Genomic DNA, 10,233 nt, shown 5'->3' with positions numbered 1-10,233 from the left:
CAACCCCAGCCGAGTTTCACACGTTACCTAGCAACCCCAGCCGAGTTCCACACGTTACCTAGCAACCCAAACAGACCTCCAGCACGTTTGTTCAGTTGGTTTTACTGGTGTATGGTCCGTTTTTGTTGATTACGTTCAGAAATTGCAGCGGCTGCAGTTCGCCACAGCAAAGGGAAAAATAGCGCCCAAAACCGGCTCAAGAGCAACTCAAAAAATCATTCAAACTCTTCTTTTGTCCTCGCTCTCAGTGGTCGGCTCCAGTCCGCACGCACGCCCGTTGCCACGGCAACCGGCTTGACAATAGCTCCACAAACAGACAGATCAGAGGTTTCTTTTCAAGTGGGTCAGGAACATTACCTGTTCTGTTAACTGAGCAGGTAACGGTTTTAACAGCTGAAACATAAACTAGCGCCCATGGCACATATCAACAGGCTGATGGAAAATCCAGAATTGCTACAACATCTAGGTTGTGTGTAGAAACTAACATCTAGTTGTGTTGCTTCAGGCGTTTCCAGGTAACAGCAACGCGGACTCTGTGGTCCAGTACAAACTTGACCAGCCAGTGATCGCCCGCTACCTTCGCCTGATCCCACTGGACTGGAACCCCACCGGGCGGATCGGGCTCAGGCTGGAAATATACGGCTGCAGATACAGTGAGTGTGGTTACAGTAATTATAGCATGCTGAGGAAATGCACAGTTTGTTTGCTTAACTACAAATTATCAGGTTACAAAGTTCAAGAGTATCATGTTGTGTTTTTCTTAAATGCTACAGTTTGTTTGGGTATTTCTGCCATTTCCTGGAGCATTTTGACTTCTTGGTTTTGATTGGTTCTTTCTCATCCAAGAAATACTCCGATTGGATGAAAACGATCCAAATGTGATTGGCGAGGAATGTAATTTATTTACATCAAGGTTATTATAGTTCACTAAAGCTAATAAAATAATGAAAAATGAAAATGAGAAAACATTTTCATTAACTGAAAGAAATAAAAATGATAATTAATAGGGAAAATCTAGAACTAACTGGAACTTTATTGTGTGTTTATAAACTAAAATAATGGATATAATATGCTTTGTAACCTTTTTTCAAAATGATGTGAAATTGTTTTTCCCCAAATAAGTAGTTTACGTCAGTTGTTGGTAAATTACTGCACCCCATAATAACTAATAAAAACTAGCAAACACACTCTAAAAACTAAAACTCAATGAATTAGACAAAGTCACAACGAATCTATATAATATAATGTGAAACTCCGATTTACACACTTTCAGTTGTGAATGCAGTCATTTGTATGTTAACATTTGTATGCGTCTTTCACCTTGTGGGTGAAAGACACATACAGTTTTACAACATTTTTGGCTCTCTTGGTGTTCCATACCCAAGGAGCTGCAGTGTCATAGTGGAGTGCGTGTCAGATGCATATTTAGCAACCGAGTTTTAGATATAGACGGTTAACATCACTAGTTATTGTTTGCTTACACAGATTTATGTGCTCACATCAATTTCACTGCACACTCAAATTGGCGGCACAAAGACGCCGCAGAAATTCAGTTTTAAATCAAAACTGAATGAAAAGTTAGGGTTTATTTTATTTTTATCTTCTAGTAAAAGAGATACAAATTCAGCAGCTTGCTACTCAGTGGCATTTATAAGTTCTCGTATTTTATCTGGGAAGTGTTTGATTGGGCTACAGATATATCACAACCCCAGCTGCACTCACAGATCCACACACATTGATGCACCAATACACAGATTGGTCTGCAGCTTGGAGTTTAAGTGCCAAGATGTCTTGTTTCTCTTGAATTGTGTAGAAAATGCATCTTTACTTTGAATATTTCTCTCTAAAATATGGTGGAGATGATGATGTGGTTCCTGATAATAAATCTGAGGAATGATGACTCCTAAAAAGCACCAGGATGTTTCTGTGTAGCAGAAACAAAGGAAAAGCCGTTTGGTCTTAAACCAAGGAAACATTTGGCACAAATCAAGCTGCTGAGCTCTATTGGAAATCTTTGGTAAGAGCTGAAGTCAGCTGTCCACACAAGGACTCATACAAGTTTTAAGAGCTTGGCTGGAGCAGAGGAAGAGCGGCGGACAATATCTACCAACTGGTGCGTGACTCCTGAAAACGTTTAGCAAAAACACTCACTGTGTTTAAGTACAAACTCTTCTTTATTTTTCCTTATTGAACTCTTCAATTAAAATATCGTTTGACATTAACTTTTGCAAATTAAGTTGCGCCATCTGTTTGTATTTTTGAATCAAGCCTTACCATCCAGATCATTTGCTTCATTTAATGTGATTTAAATAGTAAAGAATCAGACCTTTTCAGCTGCTTTGCTGTTTCGCAGCCTCTGAGGTGGCAGGTTTTGATGGGAAAAGCAGCCTTGTCTACAGACTGAGTGCCAGAACGAGCTGGACAGCGAGGGAGAGCATCTCCCTGAAGTTTAAAACCCTGAGGAATTCAGGAACACTGCTTCACGCGAAGGGACAGAGGGACCACAGCCTCAACCTGGCGCTGGAGCGAGGAAAGCTGCTGCTCCACCACCAGCAAGGTACCGACCTCAGCAGCTTATTCATTTACACTCAGCCTTTTAAATCCATTCAGTAGTGACTATTTCCTTTCTCCATCCTGTCAGGTGTTTTTTAGTTTCCTCATTAGAACAGGTTCTAATGCCGTCATCAAAATCATCATTAAATATACATCTGATATATTGATCAACGTTCCAGTTATTGTTAATCAAAGTGGGTTTCTGGCCTTCATTTAAAGGAAGTCAGTGTTTCAGCATCTCTGAAGTTTTCTGACAGTTTGTTGAAGAGCATTTAAACATTTCAGTCCTGAAGTTTTTCCTTTGTTTTATATGTGTTACATTTTGGATATTGATGAAAGTGACTTTGGCCTGAATTCTGTTTGGTTTTTTCCAAAATTTTGACTTCTGAGTTCAAAACAAACATTGACATCAATTAGGCTCCTGTTGTGAATTAGAGCCATGACAGATGGATGAAAATTAGGAGGAAATTTCCTTTAAAAGAATTTTCTGAGAGTGAAAAGTTGGAAATTTGTGAGAAAAAAAGAAATTCAGCTTAATCTCAGAATTTTTTTTAGGAAAAATGTCTAAAGTTATGAGTTGAAAATTTGCAGGAAAATACATGAAAACTTATGAAATAAAACATGAAAATCTCTGAAAAAAATTTCCTTGTTTTTCTAGCAAAGTTTCAACCTTTCTAAGTTTGAAGATTAATCTCAAAATTTCAGGTTTTTAGCCAAAATCTTTTCTTTGTTTATTTCTTTACAACGACCTTAATACGCTGCCATAATTATTAGATTTTTTTAATCACTGCCAGATTTTAAGTCATGTAACCAAAATGTCCAATTAAGTGTATTGTGTGATATAATTACTTTTAAAAAGAATGATCTTTGCTTTGCAGTAATCATTCTGTAAAGTTTTAGAGTATGCAGTTCTTTTGCCTGTTATCTGTAATAATGCAACAACTTACTGTGAGATTTTTCCCTTTGGGCGAAAACTGTAATCAGTATTCAAGGTTTTTGTTGAAGACGTGATGAAGGACGGATCACATTTTGAATATTTGAATTCAAATAATCTTGACGTTCTCATCTGCAGACGCTCCGTCTCTGTTCAGTCATTATTCATTCATTGTTCATAACTGAGCAAATGTCAGTTAAATGCCTAAACTGAACAGCAATTATGCAGAGCGTCCTTGTTCTCATATCCATAGATGGGATTTAATACCTTCTGCGAGTTTTGTTCCTTAAATAAAAAGAGGCGAGCTGTCGGAAGCAGTTTTATCCGAACGCTGTTTGTCAGATCTGATCTCAGTTAGAGCTGATCCAATTTTGAAGAAACTCGGGGGAATTGTGCTTCTTCCTGTCTTGGCAGTAACCTCTCTATGCTGCTTGTTTATTCATAACTCTCTCACAGCTCAAAGAAAATATCACACAGTTTCGTTTTTGGGAAATTGGTAGATTTCACTGCTATCATTCAGTGCTTTACATCAAAAATCAACTATTGAAACATTACACATCAAGATGTTGATCAATATTTCATTTCTTATGTTTCATAAGCGGCTCTAACCGGGTAGGTTTTTAATCTGGATTTAAAGGAACTCAGTGTTTCAGTCGGTTTGGTTCTGGTTCTGGGGACACAGAGCAGAACCAGAACCAGAAACCTGAGAGGTCTGGAAGGTTGCTATGCCAACAGCAGGTCTTTAATGTAACATCAGTATTTTAAAGTCTATTCTCTCAGTGGAACTGGTGTTATGTTCTCCATCTTCCTGGTTTTAGTCAGAACAGCAGCAGCAGCGTTCTGGATCAGCTGCAGCTGGAGGATTAGTTTTTTAAACCAGACCTGTGAAGATGCTGTTGCAGTAATTAATGCGACTAAACATAAACGCATGGATGAGTTTCTCTCTTTCATTAGTCCTCTAGTCCTTTAAATGTCCTTCAGGTGGCAGAAGGCTGACTTTGTAAGTGTATTTATGTGGCTCTGAAGGTTCCGGTTTATGTGACTCGTGATGTGAAAAAAAGTGTTTTACTTTTAACACAACCAAACAACCACTTCCTCTTACAGCCAATGGAAACGTACCTACTGAAAACAATAAGCCTGTCAGATTTCTGTTCATACATTTGGAGAAATTTAAAGACTTTTCTTAAAATCAAACAACGTTTTGGGGTGGAATCAGAATCTCAACTAGCTTAGCAGCCAAAAAGCCTCTTTCAATTCCACACAGACAACTCATACAGTTGTACTTTTTTGACCTTCCCGTAGTCGTTCTGCATTCCTTTCACTGATTTCCCTTTTTGAATTGCATGCTCTTTGAAATTCTTCTCTTTCTCACAGCTGCACCAAACGTCCTCCCACCATATGACTCTCCCAGGAGTTTGCAGACTGTGTAATTTAGATCAGTAGCTGCGAGCATTCACTCTGAGCCACAGCAGGCCCCTCCACAGTCAGCTGTTGGCAGAGGAGAGAAGAGAGGGAAATAAAGGAAAAGATGACAGAAGATTAAAGAAGAAAGGAGAAGATCAAACTAACAGAGTGAAGATAATACCCAGAGGTTAAAGCGAATTATCTCCGTAGGAGAGCGTGAGATATTCTCTGAGGCTCCTCTTGCTTATTTTCACATTCCCAACCTGATCCTGCTGGTCGTTCTGCTCCCTTCAGCACAAGCTGCCATCAACCGTGACGTAGCACAGTTTGACATTTTGGAAATAAATTCAATTATCGGAAACACAACCATTCTGGAAAAACTTGTTTTTCGATAAAGTTTGTGCACTAGGACAATGTGTTTTGTTTTGTTTTTTTGTCCATATCTAAACCCTAAACCTTTTTCACACGAGTCACATGACCAACAGGATGTTACTACTGGTGGAAACCATGAAGAAGACGACAGGAAGTGGTTGGAGGATGATGCAAGGGCACATTTTTTAATGAGTTATCGCGTGAACAAACTTACTCACTTGTGATTTTAATCATGTTTCTTATTTAAAAGAAACACCAAATTGCGAAACTGTTTTGTTGACATTGGTGGAATATTGATGAGGTTTAGAGCTCATTTGTTATGGAGAGGAAGCCACAGGGTGCGTTTACATTTACCTTAAACTTGCACATATTGGGATTACGAAGATATTTTTTAATGGAAACACAACTATTTTGAAAAAACACATTTTTCAATAAAAACTTTTGCCTTTAGCATGAGGTGGTTTTTTATTTGACCGTATCAAAATTAGTTTATTTTGTAAAACTACAGTGGAAAAACACTTTGGGTGATGGTGTGCCTTGGTTTGGTTTAATGACTCATCGCGTGAACAAACTTATTCATGTGTGATTCTAATTGCATTTCTTGATTAATGGAAACATTGCAGTTGTGTTTTTCCAACATTAGCCAAATATGAACAGAGTTTTGTGCACATTTTTAGTGGAAGTAGAGATACCTGCAGCTGTCATGTGGATCTCAAGCTAGCTGAGGAAAATGTAGCTGAATATGGTTGATAACGGCTGACTGTGCAACTGAGCCACATAAAACTACAACACAAAACTCTGCAGGAGAAGAAATATTTTGGTCCATAACACAAATTTGCATAAATTAATGGCTCAGTGAAAACACAACAAATACCAAGCTATAATTAGCAGACAGGCACACAAACAAGTAAATATAGTAGTGAGACCTTTCCTCCCAGCTTGTGGGTGACTGAGCAGTTGCAGTAAATTGAGTCACTCATTAAGATTTATGTCCACGTTTTTAAAATCACCTTATTTCCCCCGCACATTCATCAACATGCCAGCTGACTTTAATGCATCCTGCTGCTCTATGATTAAGTTCAATTGTGATTTGTCTCTGGGAAGCTGTAACGCGCAGCAGTGAGTGCACTTCGAGCGACCGCGTCCTGCTCCGGCGCTTTGCTCCTCTGACGAACGACGTAAGTATTGCTGACTAAATTAGGATGGGATCAGAGCAGCGAGTGGGTCCAGCTGCTTGTTAAGTAATTCACTTTCTTCCCTGCATTAAGGTCATGCTGCGGTTCCTGGCTATGCTTTGAAGAAATAAAACCCCTGAATATTAATGCATATTGGCAACAAAAGTCACTTTTATTCAAAGCAACAAAAGCTGCAACCGGACCGTCCCGCAGGGCATCCAGGCAGCGATACTGGAATGATTCTCCCTGAGCCGAGCTAGTTAGCAAATAAAGTAGAAGACAATGGACTGTGGCCATTACTGACACAATTGCCTGTTCTATTACACTTTGTCTTCGGTGATTTATTGGGAGCCTCCAGTAATTTTCTTTGTAAACAGCTGCATAAGAGTTTAAGAGGAGCCTGGAGTCAAACTTGCACTGTGTGGCACTTTAATGCAACAGACAACAGAGTAAAGTAGGAATATCAGTTATTTTCCCTCGATAGGAAGATATCAGCAGCAAATTCACTGCAAAGACTGAAGATCTTACCAAGTGATTCTGGTCTAGTTTCTGTTAACACTAGAAATAAAACTAACTCATAGGTAACTTTTCAAGAAGTTATTTATTTTGTAGATCAATACCTCTGGCTTTTTGTTAGTCTGTTATATTTCTTGTATATACACAAATGGGTGAATAAAAAATTAAAATAGAAAAAGTAGCAGTAGAAACCCAAATGGAAGTGTAAACATGTAAAATGTGAATTTTAAAAAGCAGATTTTACTGTAGATTGCAGATTCAGTGTCATTAGTTAGTCTTCTGTTTAACTGGACAACCTTTTCTTTGCAGATGTGAGTTCGGGTTCTGGGGGCAAACTTCTGGTTTCTCTCGGGAGTCTGCTGGACGACCAGCACTGGCATCATGTGAAGCTGGAGCGGCTCGGCTCTCACCTCAACCTGACGGTGGATAAAACCACGCAGCAGGTCCTCGTCCCCGCCGAGCTCAGCCGCTGGCACATTCACACGGTACGGCGCAAAACTAAAACAGTTTCTTAGTTCATGCTGCCACGAAGCTTTTTTCAAAACATAAAAGCTTTTACGACAATCCTCAGACTCTTTAATACGCTTTGATTTGCTAATCTTTGTGTTTGCTGCTTTGTTTCTTAACACCATAAAACTTATATCGAGAGTTTTAAATCTTCTCTGAACATCTGCTATAAAGCTTTCATACCGTGTCGTTTCTTCCATGAACCCTGGCTTATAAGAAATCCAGATTACATGGCTTTAAATGTGAAGAAATTAGGACTATTTTCAGATTATCAAACCATTTATTTTAAATACTTGGAATCAACAAAGAATCAGTTTTTTTGTCATAGTACCCCCAAGAAGGGGGTACTATGACACCCCTGCTTAAAACCTTCAAATATTTTCTTTTCCATCCGTTTGTTGAAAACTCTCCTGAGTTCTTGCTTTCATCATTCCATAATTTAATTATCTGTTTTTCAGCTTTTTGTTTGTAAATCTATAAATGTGTTGCAAGTCATATTTGGATTTTTATCATCTTTGAACCCTAATTTGAACTATTTTGTAATAAAAATGTTATGACTTGATAAACAGTGGATTTGCATGTTAGTAACCAGACTTATTAATAACCCGTATAAAAACATCACCTTCCAAAAGTTAGAAATGTTAAAGTGAATAAAAGTTCATTAGTGCAGACAGAGCTTCTGCATAACGTAGCGTGAGATTAAACATTACTGGCTAATTTCAGTAACATTTATGGTAAATTTATTTAAGTGTTTTAATATTGCAACATTAAGTCATGAAGGTCAAAAATAGTTGGAGATTAAACTTCATATAACATCATCAGATAAAGCAAAGTGACATTTACTTAAAGTCGCATCATTTATATAAGAACCTAATTATGTTAATGCAAGCAGCACATGAAAATAAGTAAAAACGGTAAGTGCTGATTAATATTAATGAGAATATTTTTTTTTTAGCTGAGTGTTAAAACTGGACTTTGGGTCACTGAAATGTTTTGAATGATGTTCCTGGTAAACATCAAGCCGTAGTATAGAGGTCAGTGATGGTTTCATATTGAGGACGAAGCAGGAAAAGCAGCAGCTGTTGCATCACAGATGGTGTTAAAGTATAGGAACACAGTTTTCATTATGTTTGATAGCCAGTCACATTTGCCCCTGCCCGTCACCTACATTATACATTTTGTATACGCTCACCATTAACACCTGCCGGCGTCCGCAGCCAATGCTTCAAACAAGCAGAACCTGCAGGGACTTCATTACATCCAAACAGAGTAACTGAAACCAACTGAGCTTCTGTCACTACTCAGTTTATTCACATGTAAAGCAGGAGAATAACTGTAATAAGTCAAAAATCAACTCTGCAATTAGTAAACTACTGCCTCACATAAAACCAACTAAGAGTTTGTTGCACCTGAAAGTTTAATTTTGCAGAAAAATTGACACTTGGTTGTAAGAAATCAGTTAATTGCATGATAAATTAAAAAGAGATCAATTATTTCCATGTGAACGACTATCATCAGAGATATTCTCGTTTTGGTACTGTTAAAGAGCGGCCATTTTGAAAAATATACTCAGTTTGCACTACCTGCCTCTTTTGCCTGTTTTCCCTGTCAAACCTGAATATTTTTTTGAAAAGCTATTTTAGTTTTGTTTATTATTTTGGATATTTAAAATGTTTTCCAGTTCAACTGTTAAATATCCTGTAGAAATTAAAAGTTTTTTCTATCTTTCAGAGGCTGTACTTACATTAATGTTGCATTATTATTGTAGTGAAATGAAAATGGTCTCAAAATGACTATCATCATTTATCGCAATAATTTCTGGGACAATTTATCATTTTGGGAAATTTGTTATTGTGACAGGCTTAGCAGTAACAAAAAAGAAGAAAAAATAGTTTAAGACCTTTTATTATTGGTCTTAAACCATTAATGTGTAATATGTGTTATAGCATTACGTTTATTTCAGTAAAATATTTGCTGTGTTGGAACTAAATCAAACCAAAAATGCCCATCTGATGAAAATACGTCAGATAAAATCCACCTGAATTGATGGGAAATGTATTTAGTTTTTGTTTGTCTCAGTATTTTTCTATTGCTTGACTTCAATATATTCTACATAACATTTAAAGCAGCAAATAATGTTCAAAGATAGAATTTTTAAAAAGGTTTTCCTTTATAAAATTGAGTGACATTTTGTAGTTTTTAATGTTGTTTGCAGCTCAGTGTGGCAGCGGTCCAGAGCCACGGACTCCAAACTCCAATCCTGCCCAACAGGAACTTCCATGGATGCCTGGAAAACCTTTTATACAGCGAGCTGAATCTGATCAAACTGGCCAAACAGGGCAGCCCGCAGGTCGTTGCACTGGTGAGTCGGTTTAACATCAGTTTAATCCTCTGTTTACATGTGGCTGCACTCCCATGATAATACTTTATTATGATTTCCTGTTTAGAAATGACCTGACTCTCCTGGGAATAAACACAAATACAGTGTTTTGTTTTCAGATTTCAGTCAAAAGTTATGAAATTGCAAATTTTTGCAAATTAAATAATTTAATAATCAAAATCCTAAAAGCAACCAGAAAACATTTAGGGGTGAAAATGTTTGTTACACTTTTATATTGTCTTCCAGGCTAAACCGACTGTAAACTGAAAATTATCTGACTTATGTTATGTTATGTTATGCTATGCTATGCTAGGCTATGCTATGCTATGCTATGTTATGCTATGCTATGTTATACTATGCTAGGCTATACTATGCTATGTTATGCTATGCTA

The 10,233-nt window shown here is 37.5% G+C and overlaps 1 protein-coding gene across 1 annotated transcript; it reads left to right on the top strand.

Moving 5' to 3' along the window:
• Positions 1–248: 248 nt before the first annotated feature.
• On the top strand, positions 249–9,919 carry LOC106942916 (contactin-associated protein-like 5; the record flags this gene model as incomplete). Its single annotated transcript, XM_015026269.1, has 5 exons — positions 249–339; positions 492–653; positions 2,354–2,557; positions 7,264–7,439; positions 9,677–9,919. Coding segments are annotated over 5 exons (837 nt in total), but the record flags the coding sequence as incomplete, so codon positions are not given.
• Positions 9,920–10,233: the final 314 nt, after the last annotated feature.

This window comes from Poecilia latipinna, unplaced genomic scaffold (assembly GCF_001443285.1).
Source record: "Poecilia latipinna isolate Pla-1442-1.1 unplaced genomic scaffold, P_latipinna-1.0 Scaffold4668, whole genome shotgun sequence".
Classification (NCBI taxonomy): domain Eukaryota; kingdom Metazoa; phylum Chordata; class Actinopteri; order Cyprinodontiformes; family Poeciliidae; genus Poecilia; species Poecilia latipinna.
Note: the sequence above shows the minus strand (reverse complement) of the source record. Positions and strands in the feature narration are given on the sequence as shown.